This window comes from Mytilus californianus, unplaced genomic scaffold (genome assembly GCF_021869535.1).
Source record: "Mytilus californianus isolate M0D057914Y unplaced genomic scaffold, xbMytCali1.0.p SCAF_10, whole genome shotgun sequence".
Taxonomy (NCBI): domain Eukaryota; kingdom Metazoa; phylum Mollusca; class Bivalvia; order Mytilida; family Mytilidae; genus Mytilus; species Mytilus californianus.
Window position 1 is genome coordinate 55151085 of NW_026262582.1, and position 19380 is coordinate 55170464.

The 19380-nt window shown below is 33.0% G+C and overlaps 1 protein-coding gene and 1 long non-coding RNA gene across 7 annotated transcripts in view; one reads left to right on the forward strand and one right to left on the reverse strand.

The window, feature by feature from the left end:
* Positions 1-11159, forward strand: part of LOC127718911 (obg-like ATPase 1) — a 128700-nt gene extending 117541 nt beyond the window's left edge. For both annotated transcript variants that reach the window (XM_052225004.1, XM_052225005.1), the window contains 2 exons: positions 1011-1085; positions 11033-11159. In XM_052225004.1, the coding sequence (XP_052080964.1) occupies positions 1011-1085; positions 11033-11149 (192 nt within the window). In that variant the 3' untranslated portion in view covers positions 11150-11159. The remainder of the gene's footprint in view (positions 1-1010; positions 1086-11032) is intronic.
* A 4247-nt stretch (positions 11160-15406) lies between these two features.
* Positions 15407-19380, reverse strand: part of LOC127718952 (uncharacterized) — a 126651-nt gene continuing 122677 nt past the window's right edge. For all 5 annotated transcript variants that reach the window (XR_007990058.1, XR_007990056.1, XR_007990057.1 and 2 more), the window contains exon 2: positions 15407-16592. This is a non-coding gene — a long non-coding RNA (uncharacterized LOC127718952). The remainder of the gene's footprint in view (positions 16593-19380) is intronic.

Consider the following 19380-nt stretch of genomic DNA (forward strand, 5'->3'; position numbering starts at 1 on the left):
ACCTCTGCGGTCGTATCAAGCTGCGCCCTGCGGAGCATTTTATTTAAATTGGTCTACATTAAGGTCCAAAGGGTCCAAAATTAAACTTAGTTTGATTTTAACCAAAATTGAATTCTTGGGGTTCTTTGATATGCTGAAACATTGGAAACATTAATTACATGGAAAATTGCATCGTTAGTGCTCTCATGTTCAATTCTTGCCAGATTTTTATGAAATTTATAACATAGGTTTATATCAGCAATGTCTTGGACGAGTTCGAAAAATCAGTACCGATCAATTTTTTTTAAATGAGTTATGTCCCTTGGAAACATAAGATATATGGAAAATTGCATTGTTAGCGCTCTCGTGTACAATTATTGCCAGAATTTTAAGAAACTTAAATCATAGGTTTATATTAGCAATGTCTTTGATGAGTTTGAAAATCAGTGACGATAAATAATTTCTAAAAGAGTTATGCCCCTTGGAAATATTAATTACATGGAAAATTGCCTTATGAGTGCTCTAATGTGTACAATTCTTGCCAGATTTTTATGAAATTTATATTATAGGTTTATATCATCAATGACTTTGACGAGTTCAAAAATCAGTGCTGATTAATTATTTTTAAAAGAGTTATGCCCCATGGAAATATTGATTATATGGAAAATTGCATTGTCAGCGTTCTCATGTGTACAATTATTGCCAAAATTTTATGAAACTTATATATCATAGGTATATATCAGCAATGTCGTGGACACTTTCGAAAAATAATGCTGATCAAATATTTTTAACGAGTTTTGCCCCTTGGAAATATTAATTATAATGAAATCATATTGCATTTGCTCTGAAGCCTTCATTTTTCTTAGATATTAATAAAAAGTTTTAAAGAACAAAAAAAAAGTTCTTGTTTTAGTAATTGCCCTTGTACCTTGTATAGATAAAATATGTGCAACGCGGGGGACATTGGAACTCTGTGTTTTATATTTGTTTTCTTTTCAACTACAGACTTATTTTGTGTTTTTTTAATCTAGGATTGTTTGATAAAGGTTCGAGAAATACTGCAAGCAGGGAAATGGGTCCGAAATGGAATTTGGGATAATAAAGAGGTAAGAATAAAGAGCATTGCTATTGGTGGAACCACTTTTTTGGAGACATTGAATTTTTTAACTCCATTTGAAAGACCATTTGAGCTTATGTGTCTGATATGTCCATTCTGTAATATTACGTTGACTGTCTATCCAACCAACATCCTATAAACAGCTTAATTGTTTCTCCTTTTCTTTCGTTCTACTGTAACTAAAAGGACAGCTTGAACCACATTCCACAATAATGATTTGAGTAATGAATGTTATAATCAAATTCAAGAGGCAATTTGTTAATCTATTATTAAAGAATGTAGAAGGTCCAGTAACAACAACACTTTAAGGAATGCTCCAGTAATTTATTGAGATCGACATGTTTCAGTGGCTAGACTGATGACGGTGGCCTAGCCACCAAAACATGTCGATCTCAATAAATTACTGGAGCATTCCTTAAAGTGTTGTTGTTACTGGACCTTCTACATTTTATGTTTTTATCGTAACGACCCTGCATACCCGAGGTATCCACTTTATGGAATCTACTGACAGAAGATTTACCAGGCATTGGTTCACTTGTGTTTTTATTTATTATTAAAGAAAAACAATCCAAATCTCAGTTCACAGATTTTCAACAGAGTATAGAAATAAGGAGTGTGGTATGATTGCCAACAAGACAACTATCCACCAGAGTTCAAATGACGAAGATAAAAGTAGTTATAGGTCACTGTACAGCCTTCAACAATGAGTGGCATATTTTTATTTTTGGGGTGGGAATCTCATGGGTTGGGGATACATGTCATACATGAGATTAATAAAACATACTGTATATTCAGCTTTAAAGGCCAGACATGAAAAAATGTGAAACAATTCAAAAGAGAAAACTAACAGCCTAATTTATACAATACGATTTATGAAAAACAAATATGACAGACATGAACCAATGACAACCACTGAATTACATACTCCTGACTTGAGACAGGCACATAAAGAATGTGGCGGGGTTAAACATGTTTGTGAATGCTCAACTCTCCCTTTGAGATGGGACAGAGGTGTTACAGCACAACATACATCAGGGATCTCCATGACCTGTTTTATGATGGCGCACTAACATTGTTAAATTATCTTCTGCCATCGTCAAATGATCTCTGTGATCGTTAAATTATCTTCCGCCATTGTCAAAATTTGTTTTTGTTTTGCTAGCCACCGCCATTTTTGTTGGCAATTATAATCAATTGTATGTATTTGCATAATCCTTTTTGTATTATAATCCAAAGGGTCCTCGTCCGGCTAAAGATCGCTAATCACTTGTACAGGTTGATCGACACAGCGGACAGGAGAACTCTTGATCAAGATAGACGATTAATTACATTATTTTATTTTCAGCAAACTCTAATGAAAATTTAGATTATAAAATAAATTTAAAATCCAGTTACAAAGGTTTAACAAGTCGAACACATGCTTTTATATTGACTTATGCAATCAGCATTCCCCTTTTTAAACGAGTACAGAATTAGACGTAAAACAGAACATAATTTCATGCCAAATAACACGAGTACAACAATTATCGATAATATTGAATCATTTTACAAGTTTAAAAGTAAATACAGTTGTACATGAATATTAACTAAAACTAGATAATCTGAAGAAATTTCGTATCGTAATTCCGAATTCATTTCGTAGTTTACAATCAAATTAATACAATCGGTTTACTTTCAGATTCGAAAAGATGCATGTTGCATAGTTTATTACTATGAAATTAACAATTTAAAGTCATTAAAACCATTTAAGTTGTAAACGTTTGCCCTCCAAATCTTACTTCAACGTTTTACAAAACGGGTACGTAACTATAATAATTAATACCATTATTTTCATATGCTTTATTACAAAAATTAATAACGAGTTCTTTAATAGAAGTATAAGGGAACTAGTCAACAGCACAGAAAGATTAGAAGTAGAGGCTTACTAGGGAGTTAAGTTAGTAATCCATTTTTATACTGATGCTGGATCGTGCAGTTTGTCTGGATGATATTAGGTAATAGCCAGCATCCAGCAGAAAGTTTTGAGTGTTAGCAGAATAATGTTAATCGGTTGTCCAAACAAGACTGATTTTTATACAACTGCAAAAAATTTTGTGGTTGTATATTGGTATCATGTCGTCGTCGTCAGCGTAGTCCGTAGACATTTGGTTTCCAGACAATAACTTTAGTATATGTAAATAGAAATCTATGAAATTTAAACACAAGGTTTATAACCACAAAAGGAAGGTTGGGATTGATTATGGGGGTTATGGTCTTAACAGTTTAGGAATTAGGGGCCAAAAAGGGGCCCAAATAAACATTTTTCTAGTTTCCAGACAATAACTTGTGGAAAAGTTTATGGACCTCTCTGAAATTAGACCACAAGTTTCCATACCACAAAGGGATGGTTAGGATTGGCTTTGGCGGGTTATGGCTCAAACCGTTTAGGAATAAGGGGCAAAAAAGGGGAAAAATAAAGGCAACAGTAGTATACCGCTGTTTGAAATTCAAAAATCGATTGAGAAAAAAACAAATCCGGGTTACAAACTAAAACTGAAGGAAACACATCAAATATAAGAGGAGAACTACGACACAATAGAAACACAACATTAAAAATGTAACACACACAGAACAATGGCCATTTTCCTGACTTGGTACAGGACATTTTAAGAAAAAAATGGTGGGTTGAACCAGGTTTTGTGGCTAGCCAAACCTCCGGCTTTTATGGCAATGTTAAATATAACATTAAAATGACAACATTACATGACAGGACTACAATACAAATAAATGGGAGAACATATAGGACAGAGAAACATACAAATAATAGCTAAGAAAAGGTACCAGGTTTAAAATTTAATACGCAAGACGCGCGTTTCGTCCACACAAGACTAACCAGTGACGCTCAAATCAAAAAAGTACGAAAGCCAAAACAAGTACAAAGTTGAAGAGCATTGAAGACCAAAAGTTCTAAAAAGTTGTGCCAAATACGGCTAAGGTTATATGTCTGGGATAAGAAAATCCTTAGTATTTAGAATAATTCATACTTTTGCAAACAGTAAATTTATAAAAATGACTATATAATATATATACATGATAATACCAAAGTTGTGACTAACTACAGAATAAAAAGGAATACATAAAACAACATAAACCAGCACATAAAAATTCACAGCTGAGTTAGCCAAAGAGATCAACGCAAAAAAAGTGACGTCACATTTGAATTTCTGAAATTTCCCCAAAATAGGATAGAATTAGGATAGAATTCAAGATTTGGTTTATAATACTCATATAACATTTATTAATAACAATGAAAATTACAATGCTGATAAATATAAAATGTGGTAGTAATTAGATAATTAATAGTATTATCTAGCTATGTCGGTGTTTCTTCTAAATCAAACTGTAAACCAAATATATTGTATAAATTTAGTTGACCCAAACTAAAATCTAATTACCGGGTAATGAACTGGGTGATTAATTATACCCCACGCAACGAGTTGTGGAGGGTATAATGTTTTTGACCCGTCCGTCTGTCCGTCCGCCAGTCCTGTTTCTTGTCATCGCAACTCCTCTCAAACCACACAACAGAATTTCACGAAACCTTTTTAGATAATAAGGACATACTATGTAGTTGTGCATATCGACAGGAAATTACGATTCAATTCTTTTTCTAGGAGTTACGCCCCTTTGAACTTATTTACTTTAATGTACTACTGCAACAGTTTGTCATCGCAACTCCTCTCAAACCACACAACAGAATTTCATGAAACCTTTTCAGATAATAAGGACATACTACGTAGATGTGCATATCGACAGGAAACTACGATTCAATTTTTTTTCCAGGAGTTACGCCCCTTTGAACTTATTTGCCCAATATACTACTGCAACCTTTTGTCATCGCAACTCCTCTCAAACCACACAATAGAATTTCATGAAACCTTTTCAGATAATAAGGACATACTATGTAGATGTGCATATCGTCAGGAAATTACGATTCAATTTTTTTTCCAGGAGTTACGCCCCTTTGAACTTATTTGCCCAATATACTACTGCAACATTTTGTCATCACAACTCCTCTCAAACCACACAACAGAATTTCATGAAACTGTGTCGATAATAAGGACATACTATGTAGTTGTGCATATTGACAGGAAATTATGATTCAATTTTTTTTTCTTACACTTATTTTATTTCTCCAATGACAATGTGGGGACGTGGGGTATGTGAGCGCGCTCACTAAGGTTCTTTCATTATCTTTACCATAACACACGAATACAACAGAAAAAAATAAGATTTACAATTACAAACGATAAGACATTTGACAAGGGTTTCCTAGTTAATGGACAATTACTTAAAAGTACAATGTTATGTTTGGATTATCTCCCTTGCACTGCTTTTAAATTATGTATAAAGAAATGTTGTATTGTCTTGAGGTGATTAGTGTCAATTTATTTTTAGAAGTTAATATTAAAAATGCTGATTAAGGAATATTAATTTTAGCCATGATTATGTATGTCATTTTCTTTTTTAAGACTTTTATGATGTATTTAAATGGGTAATTATGGTTGCAAACTCCATTGGAAATTTGAATTGAGATTATGACCATATCTTGATCAACGCAAAAAACTTTTTTTTTTATTTAAAAGGGGGGAGGTGAAAAAAAAATTGTGGGGGGGGGGGGGCAATTTTTTCTCAGTTCAGATTTCAGAAATAAAAAAGAAAATTTCTTCAAATATTGATGGGGGGTAAAAAAAATTTTTTTTTTTTTTTTTGGGGGGGGGGGGTTCAATTCGCAACAGCATAGTATATTGCACAAAAGCAATAAAAAAGGTGGGGTAAAAAAAAATTTTTTGGGGGGTGGGGGGTGGGGGTCAATTCGCAACAGCATAGTGTATTGCACAGAAGCAAAAAATTTAATATAAATTCAAATCATATAACCAATTTCAAGTTCTTTGACTACAGTTATTCTGTGTCAGAAACCCTATTATGTGTCAAATATTTAATTACAATCCAAATTCAGACCTGTATCAAGCGCGAATATTGTGTCCATTTTTGCCCCAACTGTTCAGGGTTGGACCTCTGCGGTCGTATCCAGCTGTGCTCGGCGAAGCAATTTATTTTATTTCATTTGATTGATCTTACTGGCTAACATGTTCATCTGTATTGTTACAATAATCATGCCTTACATTACCATGGTTACAGTAGGTCCAGATAGCCTGACTTGGTACATGCACAAAATGTGCTGAGGTTAAACCAGTTCTGAAACATGTGCACAATCCTCACATTTGGCCTATCTAGACCTTACATATCCCTATTTTGTGCATGTACCAGTGAAAAGACTTCCAAATTCTGAAATATCATGTATCGTCTCGTATTGTGTTTTCGACTGTCTTCCGTTTTCGACCTAATTCTACTTTTACTTCCCGTATGCTACGCATGCCCTAGTGAATTCATATTTGGCTGCTATATTTAGTAACAATAGCAAATAATACCACGTGTGGTGAAAATGTTTCAAGTAAAGTTATTATAATTAAGTATTAACGTTATTTTATTTGATATCACATTTTTGTACCTTTTCACTAATACTATTTTTACCTTCCACAAGAATCTAATAAAAAATAAACAAATATTCTAGAAATATGGCCGAGGTCTTTTAGCATGTGAAGTTAACATCAAGGTCATTAAGTCACATGACTGTCATGTGGTTAGTTGTAATACTTAAAGTTATTTTTAATACGGAAATGTGGATGATCCTTACAGCTTTTTGCTGGAAAAAATAAAATATCAATTAATTTTAATCCACAGAAACAGCAGTCTGTCAGGGGAGATTACAGACAATACTCACCAACCTCACTTCACAATGCCTTCACTAAAGTATATTGAACAGAAACATGACTGTATACAAGGTCCTACAAGGATCTACAAGGCTTCCAAAGTGCCTCATGTGAAATATGTACAACTAGTCAAATAAAGATATCAAAATAGTATTTTATATCTTATAGTTGTATATGTCACTATTTAATTCATTAAGTCATAAGTTTGATCGCCTCTAACAGTTTAAATAATTTGATATAAACATTGGCATCAAATTATAACCAATTCCGGATTTGTACGACATGTCATTTCCGACTTTGGATCCCTTTCTTAGATAGGTTGAAAACACAAGACGCTAGTTTTTGTCAACAAAGGTGCCATCAATCTAATGAGCTCAAATAAAAAAAATTATCTAAGATCAAAATATATTTTAGATACAATTATTTAATGTACAAGTATACTAGTGACTCTAATATTAGGCATGTATATGTTCATACATATAAAAGGGGAAATATTGATAAATATGTAAGTAGGTCGAAAACACAATACACGAGGATATAGGCTTGATTTCCCTATCAAACAGGCCTATCTCCTATATAAAAAAAAAGAAAAGGAGGAGATACGATGAGAGCCATCATTTTTATACGCCCGTTTACAAGACGTATTATGGTATACCTCTGTCCGTCCATCCATCGTCAACTTGTCGGACATTAACTCAAAAGGGCTTTAACCAATTTGCATAAAACTTTGGTGAATTGTTTATATCTATTGACGTGAGCTCCCTATCGTTTTTTATAACTTTTAGATTTTTCGTTTCCCAGTTATGGGGTTTTATTCATTAAAAAAAGGGGGATTTTCCAGTTTTCGGACAATAACTCAAGAATGCTTTCACCAACTTGCAAGAAATTGTGGTGAATTGTTTATATCTATTGACATGAGCTCCCTTTAGAATTTTATATATTTTAGATTTTACGTTTCCAAGTTACAGGGTTTTATTCATAAAAAAGGGGGATATGCCAGTTTTCGAACAAAAAATCAAAAATGCTTTCAGCAGTTCTTATGTGAATTGTTTATATCTATTGATGTAAGCTCCGTTTAGAATTTTATAAATTTTCCATTTTACATTTCTGAGTTATGGGGTTTTATTCATTAAAAAAGGGGGATTTTCCAGTTTTCGGACAATAACTCAAAAATGCTGTCAGCAATTCTCATGAAACTTTGGTGAATTGTTTATATCTATTGATGTAAGCTCCCTTTACATTTTCATAAATTTCTAATATGACATTGAGAATTACTAGAACTTTAATTGTTTATAGTCTGACAACAGATTTACTAAGTATTGCGCAACAGCACAGTGTATTGCACAACAGCAAGAAATCTTAATTGAATATAAATTCAATTCATATAACCAATTTCAAGTTCTTTGACTACATTTATTCAGAAACCTATAATATGTCAAATATTTAATACAATCCAAATTCAGACCTGTATCAAGCTCAGCGAAGCAGTTTATAATTTATATCACTGCAATTTGAAAAATAGTTTAATTATTCAAGCCTTTCAAAATAATGTTAAGTAATTAATTTCATTGATAAATAAACAATATAAAAACTGGACACTTTGGTGCAGAAAGGTCACTTGTGATCATAAACATGTCAAATTTAACATATTTGACCTTAAATGGCTAACATTGTTTTTGGACAGAAATGACTTAAAATATCGGCCAAGTCCTTATCCAAAGAGATTTTACATACATTAATCTCTTTGTAAAATAAATCTTCTACCAAATTATCTTTTTGGGTGAAGCCTTTGCTTATATCTAGATATAATGACAAACTCTAAAAATGAGGCTATTCTTGCTGTTTTAACAGTTTTGAACTAAATCCAAAATTTTGAGGCCTTATTACAAACAGTCAGGGCCTTTTACAGCTGTCTATACAGTATGGGTCTTGCTTTTTGTTGAAGGCCATATAGTGACCTAAAGTTGCTTACATGCAAGTCATTTGGACTCTATTGTATATTTAACTATTGGCAATCATAGCACATCTCCAAATGTTTATAAGAACCAAGTGAGCTTTTTCTTCACCTGCCATCATTTGTTGAGGTCCCGTTTTCCATTAACTTTTACAAACATCTTCTCCTCTGAAACTACTGGGCCAATTGGAACCAAACTTGGCCACAATCATCCTTCTTGAATCTTGTTTATAAAATGTGCCAGATAGTCCCACCTGGCAACCAACATGACCACCAAGGCTAAAAATAAAACATAGGGGCAAAATGCACTTACATGTGTATTGTTTATTATTTTGAAAGCTGTTAAAGGTAGAGAATATTTCTTGCCCTTTAATAATCATATGATAATGATTTTTACCCAATATTGGGTTTTTGGCAAACAATGTAGTAGATAAAGAAAACTGTATTCAGCAAAAATGATTAAAAATCAAGATCTATCAATAAGCCAGCAAAGATGAAAATGTCAGTGGACTCCTTATAGAAGTTATTGCCCTTAAATGATGATTTGTGTCTCTCCTCAAAGACACTGAAGTGTGAATCCGAAACTTAGTTGTGCTATTTCTAGTGGCAGCAACATCAACAATGGAGATTATTTAACCCTGCCCCCTCAGTCATGGTCTATTGACTTTGAAAGTTTTTCTTAATTTACATGTTAAAAGTTTGTGATTAGGTCAGTTTAAGGAGAACCACTAATGGTAGGTCAATGATGTTTGGTATCCATTTGTTTGAGGATGTCATTTATTCAACACTCAATCCTACCCTTTGGATGTTTACAAGGAAGCAGCATGGTTTTTTCAGGGACATGCATATTTTATTGGAATGGTAATGGTCTAAAAGCAGGTGAATTTATTTCGTGTTTCAATACTTAGACTTTAACATAGAAAAGCACTTTAAACAATGATAAAAAAAATTGTAGCATGATGGAGGCCTAATGTATATTCTGAGTGGGCTTGCCAATCTCTGCTGTGTTGTTTTTGAAAAAAAATTCAAATGTTAATTCAGTAAATTTGTGCAAATGTAATGTTAATGATCTTCTTTAAAAAGTAGGATTGCTGACCCCACTTGCCAATAGACATGGTTTCAATTGTTATCAAAATTTATCCCAAAAATTGACAAAAATTCTATCAAGTTTTAAATCCCATAATGTTGATTTTGTGATTTGAAAATTATGGTCGCTCATCCTTATCACTATCTATTATGTTATTCACAGTTGCAAACAAATTTAGAAAAAAACAAATCTATATTGTTAGATCTTTAGAGAAGTATTTAAGTATGTGGCTACATTGTACTAAGGTAATTATATATCAGGAATTATTTGATAAGCATATTTTTTTTTGTAAGAAAAATTATGAATTTGCCAGGCTTTTCAGAAATTTGATTGCTATCTCAATGATGGAACCAACAACAAATATCACTGATGAGACCAATCACTGCTGAAATGATAGAACCAACAACAAATATCACTGATGAGACCAGACACTGCTGAAATGATAGAACCAACAACAAATATCACTGATGAGACCAGACACTGCTGAAATGATGGAACCAACAACAAATATCACTGATGAGACCAGACACTGCTGAAATGATGGAACCAACAACAAATATCACTGATGAGACCAGACACTGCTGAAATGATGGAACCAACAACAAATATCACTGATGAGACCGGACACTGCTGAAATGATCGAACCAACAACAAATATCACTGATGAGACCGGACACTGCTGAAATGATGGAACCAACAACAAATATCACTGATGAGACCAGACACTGCTGAAATGATGGAACTAACAACAAATATCACTGATGAGACCAGACACTGCTGAAATGATGGAACCAACAACAAATATCACTGATGAGACCAGACACTGCTGAAATGATGGAACCAACAACAAATATCACTGATGAGACCAGACACTGCTGATATGATGGATATTTTCTTTTGGAAATATTTTGTTGTGAAACATTTCTTTTATTGAGACAGAGTTTTACATAATTATGTTTTTAAGGTTTGTGATAATGCTCATTAGAGCCTCAATTCACTTTTCACCATTACTTTCCCTCTAGGTTACAGTAAACTGTAGGTTTACATTAAAATGATTAAACTTTAAAAAATTTTTTTTGCAGATTGATTTTTTAAATCAACATTTATTTTTAACAGCCAAGCCTGTTATATATTTAGTGAACATGTCAGAGAAAGATTACATCAGAAAGAAGAATAAATGGTTAGTACTTTTAACTTAGTCTTTAGTTTAACTTGCTCAATTTAGAGTGTGGAAGTTATTCTGGTTAATCCTATAAAACATAGAGGACTTACTTTGCATTACTTTATCAGGCATATCCGAACAAGCAGTTAGGAAAGCCAAAAATATATAAATACATAAGGACTGTTATGAAGGTCAGCATTAAAGATTTGAAAGTTGTAATGGAAATTTTATTTCATATCTTATTAAGCACATTAAATTTGTAAACCACTTTAAATAATAACTAGCTTAACAAAAGAATTAGCTATTGACAAGTTTGCATGGAAACCCAACATATAACAAGATGACATTCAATTAACAGAAAATCATGGATAATCTTCATTGATCTTAGATATCGAGAAAAGGCTTTTTTATACACATGCTTCAACATACTCCAAAGAAGGGTGGTATACTGTTTTACCCTGTCGCTCCATATGTCTGTCCTTTTATCTGTCCAATGAAATTTCTGACATATTTTTCTCAGGAACTTCAAATCAGAGCTTCCTTAAATATGGTACTAAGCTGCTTGATCACATTCTATACTGTATGATGCATCTACATATGGGTCAGTCCATTCACACAGTGCTTTAGTGGTATAGCAGGGAAAACATATAATATTTTTTTGTAAGGAGCAATTGAATGCTACAAAATGGGCAAACATGTTGCTGATATAATGAAGAGATAGTATGCATAATTATATTTTGGTTGGTTGTCAACTTTTTTTTATAATATAGATTATATTTCAAAAAGGCCTCATTTTTACCCTTTTAACATGGGACAATTAATACATCACCAAGTATAAGATGAAAAACCAATATGTTGAAAAAATATAGGGTGAATGGTTTTTATTCATTTCAGTTCTTAATAGTGTGTTTTTTGTCTTAAACTACTTGTTTTGTGAATTTGATTTGTGAAAATGGGTGATTTTTAACATTTTTTATGCTGTTCATTTGTGTTTAAGTTCCGTCAAATTTACATTTACAGAAAATTATTCGTAACGCACATACCCAAGAGAAAATAAATCTGGGATCCCACTGGAATTCCGGCTGGAATTCTGATGGATTCCAATTGGGATCCCACCTAATTCCAGTGTTCTCCCCAGGCCCTTAAAGGACCGCGGGCCCGCGATGTATAATTTTTTACCGTGGTGGTACCGTTCTTACCGTGATGTATAATTTTTCACCGTGGTGCTAAAATTTTCAGTTAAAAAATCGTAAATCGGTAAAGTTTTAAACGACTTAATTTTTAAATCTTTTCCGTGCGGTATAAAACTCCAGGTGAAATTTGACCAGTTCAAACCAGTTCAACATGGATTGTTTACACCACGTGATTGATTTACCTTTATGAGGTTAACCTTTGTTGATTGGATTTAATCGATGTAATTAACACTTATTACATGATTCTTTTGTGTTTTAATTTAGAGATCATAACTTTATGATCAAAGATAACTATCTTAAGGCTTGACTCACCACCTGACAAGTTGGCAAATACTTTGTACACAAACCGTGTTGACCCGATAGTTGTACATACGACGGTACATATTTTGTACATTATAAAGTTAGCTCAATACTTATATTATAGTTTTATATGTCTCTAATTAAACCATGGCCAAAATTATCTTTAATTATGACATACATGTAGGTATTGCATGATATTCCGGTTTCAAACTGTCAACAAGAAATTCAAAGGGGAAGGATCACATGACCCAGTTAGTTCACGTAGAATATTCAAGATTATTTACAATTAACTGCAATCTATTCTATAAATAAAATGCATGACTGTACCTTCAACCTGGATATCTATATCCATATGATCATTAATGAATAACAGAAGTGATCTTGCAATTTTAATCCATAAGCACATGTTAAATCTATTTATATCTACTTCCTGTCATTTAGGCGGGAAAATGTTGTTGACATTGAATATGTTACTTATAGATCTAGAGACCTAAGATAAATTTATAGATTTAGGAAATTTTTTTAAATGGATCATGACAAATAAAGATTTAGATTTCAGTACAGTATTAAGTCTGTATATATGTTTGATTATCACCAAAGACAAGAAAGGTTAATATTTACATGTACATGAAATCTATGGCAAAATGTTTTAAAATTTATGAAAAATTTCTTTTTATTAAAATTTAAGATAGAAACTGGTTCAAATTATAACACAATTTTGTTCTTGTTAATTTTATATCCCCAGGACAGGAATCCTTTCACATACAACAACTTTCTTTCTAGAAACTAGAAAGTTTTTTAAATTGAACATTTTTGTTCTCTTTTGAATCTGGGAACAGTATATCTAATAATATATATGTTCCTGTTTCAATGATATTTTATTTTTATTGATCATGGATTTTATAAAAGATTTAATTACTTTAAATTTAGATGAATATTATGTAATGAATCCTGTTTTATTTATTTTTAAAAAATATTAAAAGTATACAAACTGTTTATTGATCTGTTTAACCAATAATATTCTGACATACATGTAACACAGTACCACAGAATTAAAACAAGAGACATAAAAACTGCAGTCACTAGAAATATAGCGACGCCACGCGACACACAACTGATTGTATGAATCATTTCACCAAGCTGTTCACACGCGTTACCCTGGTGCTATCCAAAAATCCTGGGGAGAACACTGTAATTCCACTGGGATAAAATTGAAAAAGAAGCGGGATCCCGATGTATATCCTGGTGGAAATATACTGGGATATTGTGGGATTTTGATTGGAATATACTGGGATTCCCGGAAAAAAAAGGGGGAGCCCAAAATAAATCCCAGCAGGATATACATGCACCAATTCCAATTGCACGTACTAGACTCCACTGGGATTCCTGGGTTATTTATGCAAAAGGATACATGTAAAGTTCTCCTCCTTTCTGTAAATAAATTTGCTGTCTCTGTACTTCCAACAAGTATTGCTGAGTAAAGGTAACTGGAATCTGCATGCAATCTGTTTATACTATCAAAATTGGCAGCTCGATTTAATCAAATCATTAAATCCCCTAAAAGTATCAAAAAATCCACAAAGAATCATTTGTTCAAGACGTTTTGAAGCAAAAAATTCAATAGAAATATTATTGCATGTTTATACAGTAGATTGGAAGCCATTTGGAATCAAATTAATTACCCTCCCCCTTTTTATCCCCTGAAGATAAAAATAACTAGCGACTTATTATTTTCACCAAATAACCATTCACACAACACAATTAAATTTTTACATACCTTTATACGACCGCAAAAATATTTTTGTGGTCGTATATTGGTATGACGTTGTCGTCGTCGTCGTCGTCTGGCGTCGTCCGAAGACACATTGGTTTTCGCACTCTAACTTTAGTTTAAGTGAATGGATCTCTATGAAATTTTACCACGAGGTTCAATACCACAAAAGGAAGGTTGGGATTGATTTTGGGGGTTATGGTACCAACCGTAAAGGAATTAGGGGCCAAAAAGGGGCCAAAAATAAGCATTTTTGTAACTTCCAGACATAACTTGTGTGTTAGTGTATGGATCTCTGTGACATTGTACCACAAGCTTCCATATCACAAAAGGAATGCTGGGATTGATTTTGGGGGTAATTGCCTCAAAATTTTAGGAATTAGGGGCCAAAAAAGGGGCAAAAAACAAGCATTTTTCTAGTTTCATGACAATAACTTGTGTGTAAGTGTATGGATCTTTCTGAAATTGTACTACAAGGTTCCATATCACAAAAGGGAAAGCTGGAATTGAGTTTGGGGGTAATTGCCGAAACGTTTAGGAATTAGGGGCCAAAAAGGGGCCAAAAATAAGCATTTTTCTAGTTTCCAGACAATAACTTGTGTTCAAGTGTATGGATCTCTCTGAAATTGTACTGCAAGGTACCATACCACAAAGGGAAGGCTGGGATTGATGATGGGGGTAATTGCCTCAATATTTTAGGAATTAGGGGCCAAAAAGGGGCAAAAAACAAGCATTTTTCTAGTTTCAGGACAATAACTTGTGTGTAAGTGTATGGATCTTTCTGAAATTGTACTACAAGGTTCCATATCAGAAAGGGAAAGCTGGGTTTGAGTTTAGGGGTAATTGCCCTAAACGTTTAGGAATTTGGGGCCAAAAAACACATTTTTCTAGTTTCCAGACAATAACTTGTGTTCAAGTGTAAGGATCTCTCTGAAATTGTACTGCAAGGAACCATACCACAAAGGGAAGGCTGGGATTGAGTTTGGGGGTGATGAATCATAAGGGGGTTCAAAAAATTTGGGGGGGGGGATTTTCTTTTTTTTCCTTTTTTTTCTTTTTTTCCTTTTTTTTTTTCTTTTAAAATTTTCCATTTTAAGTTGGTTATTTCTGATTTATATTTAAAAGCAAATAATAATGATATGGTAGGAGATACACACCAAACAGGATGTGTAAATTATTATATAATAAGTATTGTGCAATAGCAAGAAATTTTCAGTTGCACAGTATTGCACAATAGCAAGAAATCTTCAATTGCACAGTATTGGGCAATAGCAAGAAATCTTCAATTGCACAGTATTGCGCAATAGCAAGAAATATCCAATAGCACAATATTGCGCAATAGCAAGAAATTGTCAATTGTACAGTATTGCGCAATAGCAAGAAATATTTAATTGCACAGTATTGTGCAAAAGAAGATACTTCGTATAAATTGCTTATTTCTTGACCAATTTCAATGGGGTTTTATTCTTGAATTCTTGGGGTTCTTTAATATGCTGAATCTAACCGTGTATTTAGTTTTTGGATTTTGGGCCCCGTTTTTAAATTGAGGTCCAAAGGGTCCAAAATTAAACTTTGTTTGATTTCATCAAAAATTGAATTATTGGGGTTCTTTGATATGCCGAATCTAACCGTGTATTTAGATTCTTAATTTTTGGTTCTGTTTTCAAATTGGTCTACATTAAGGTCCAAAGGGTCCAAAATTAAACTTAGTTTGATTTTAACAAAAATTGAATTCTAAGGGTTCTTTGATATGCTGAATCTAAACATGTATTTAGATTTTTGATTATGGGCCCAGTTTTCAAGTTGGTCCAAATCGGGGTCCAAAATTAAACTTTGTTTGGTTTCAACAAAAATTGAATATATGGGGTTCTTTGATATGCTGAATCTAACCATGTATTTAGATTTTTGATTTTTGGGCCCCGTTATCAACTTTGTCCACATTGAGGTCAAAAGGGTCCAAAATTAAACTTTGTTTGATTTCATCAAAAATTGATTTCAATGGGTTCTTTGATATGCTGAATCTAACCATGTATTTAGATTTTGGATATTGGACCATAATAGGTGAATGTCCAATTTAAAATTTTTAAGTTCTTAGACCACATTCATTCTGTGTCAGAAACCTATGCTGTGTCAAATATTTAATCACAATCCAAATGCAAAGCTGTATCAAGCTTGAATGTTGTGTCCATACTTGCCCCAACTGTTCAGGGTTCAACCTCTGCGGGCGTATCAAGTTGCGCCCTGCGGAGCATTTTATTAAATATAAGAAAAAAAAACTTTATTTAATCGGCACAGGGTGCATGCAGATGAACTAGTGGCCACATTATCTAGTGTCGGACTGTTCAGTACAATTACAAAAAAAAAAACAAGTCGTCATGACTTTTATACGACCGCAAAAAAATTTTGCGGTCGTATATTGGCGTTGGCGTCGTCGTCGTCCGAAGACACATTGGTTATCGCACTCTAACTTTAGTTTAAGTGAATGGATCTCTATGAAATTTTACCATAAGGTTCAATACAACAAAAGGAAGGTGGGGATTGATTTTGGGGGTTATGGTACCAACAGTTAAGGAATTAGGGGCCAAAAAGGGGCCAAAAATAAGCATTTTTGTAACTTCCAGACATAACTTGTGTGTTAGTGTATGGATCTCTCTGACATTGTACCACAAGGTTCCATATCACAAAGTGAATGCTGGGATTGATTTTGGGGGTAATTGCCTCAAAATTTTAGGAATTAGGGGCCAAAAAGGGGCAAAAAAACAAGCATTTTTCTAGTTTCATGACAATAACTTGTGTGCAAGTGTATGGATCTCTCTGACATTGTACCACAAGGTTCCATATCACAAAGGGAATGCTGGGATTGATTTTGGGGGTAATTGTCTCCAAATTTTAGGAATTAGGGGCCAGAAAGGGGCAAAAAACAAGCATTTTTCTAGTTTCATGACAATAACTTGTGTGTAAGTGTATGGATCTTTATGAAATTGTACTACAAGGTTCCATATCACAAAGGGAAAGCTGGAATTGAGTTTGGGGGTAATTACCCAAAACGTTTAGGAATAAGGGGCCAAAAGAGGCCAAAAATAAGCATTTTTATACGACCGCAAAAAAATTTTGTGGTCGTATATTGGTATGACGTTGGCGTAGTCGTCGTCGTCCGAAGACACATTGGTTTTCGCACTCTAACTTTAGTTTAAGTGAATGGATCTTTTTGAAATTTGACCATAAGGTTAAATACCACAAAAGGAAGGTTGGGATTGATTTTGGGGGTTATGGTACCAACAGTTAAGGAATTAGGGGCCAAAAAGGGGCCAAAAATAAGCATTTTCTAGTTTCCAGACAATTACTGTGGAACGGTGTATGGATCTCTCTGAAATTATACTACAAGTTTCCATACCACAAAGGGATGGTTAGGATTTGCTTTGGGGGGTTATGGCTCAAACCGTTTAGGAATTAGGGGCAAAAAAGGGGGAAAAACAAGGTTGTCCTGGTTAATGGACAAATACTTTTGTACAAAACATAATTTAAAGCAGTGTAAGGGAGATAAATCAAATACATCATTGAAATTATCTCCCTTACACTGCTTTTAAATTATGTATAAAGTAATGGTTAATGAACAATAAAGATAATTTAAAACAGTGTAAGGGAGGTAATCCAAATACAACGTTTTGGTTACTTCCCTTACACTGCTTTTAAATTATGTTTAAAGAAATACATATTTATAAAGGAAGACCAGTAAAAATATCTGCAAATGTTGCATCTTTTTTTTTTACAAAAAAATCCATATGAAAGATTTGACACTATATTTTTAATTCTATTATAAAATAGATTAAGTTAGCACTATGGTAAATTTAAATGGGTAATTATGGTTGCCAACTCCATTGGAAATTTGAATTGAGATTATGACCATATCTTGAGGGGAAGAATTTTTTTGGGGAAAAAAGGGGGGGGGATAAAAAGAAATTGTGGGGGGTCAATTTTTTCTCATTTCAGATTTCAGAAATTAAAAAGAATTATTCTTCAAATATTATTTTTTTTTTCAAATTTCAAATATTGAAAAATTTCAAGAAGTAATCTTTAATTGCACAGTATGGCGCATTAGATTTGTAAAATCTTTGATCACATTTATTTATTTGTTATGCCGAATCTAACAGTGTATTTAGATTTTTAATTTTGGGTCCAGTTTTCAAATTGGTCTACATTAAGGTCCAAAGGGTCCAAAATTAAACTTTGTTTGATTTTAGCAAAAATTGAATATATGAGGTTCTTTGATATGCTGAATCTAAACATGTATTTAGATTTTTGATTTTTGGCCCAGTTTTCAAGTTGGTCCAAATTGGGGTCCAAAATTAAACTTTGTTTGATTTCAACAAAAATTGAATATATGGGGTTCTTTGATATGCTGAATCTAACCATGTATTTAGATTTTTTATTTGTGGACCCTGTTATCAAATTGGTTCATATTGAGGTCAAAAGGGTCCAAAATTAAACTTTGTTTGATTTCATCTAAAATTGAATTATTGGGGTTCTTTGATATTCCAAATCTAACCGTGTATTTAGATTTTTAATTTTGGGTCCTGTTTTTTAAATTGGTCTACATTAAGGTCCAAAGGGTCCAAAATTAAACTTAGTTTGATTTTAACAAAAATTGAATTCTTGGGGTTCTTTGATATGCTGAATCTAAACATGTGTTTAGATTTTTGATTATGGGCCCAGTTTTCAAGTTGGTCCAAGATAGGGTCCAGTATTTAAACTTTGTTTGATTTCAACAAAAATTGAATATATGGGGTTCTTTGATATGCTGAATCTAAACATGTATTTAGATTTTTGATTATGGGCCCAGTTTTCAAGTTGGTCCAAATTGGGGTCCAAATGAAACTTTGTTTGATTTCAACAAAAATTGAATATATGAGGTTCTTTGATATGCTGAATCTAACCATGTATTTAGATTTTTTATTTGTAGGCCCTGCTATCAAATTGGTTCATATTGAGGTCAAAAGGGTCTAA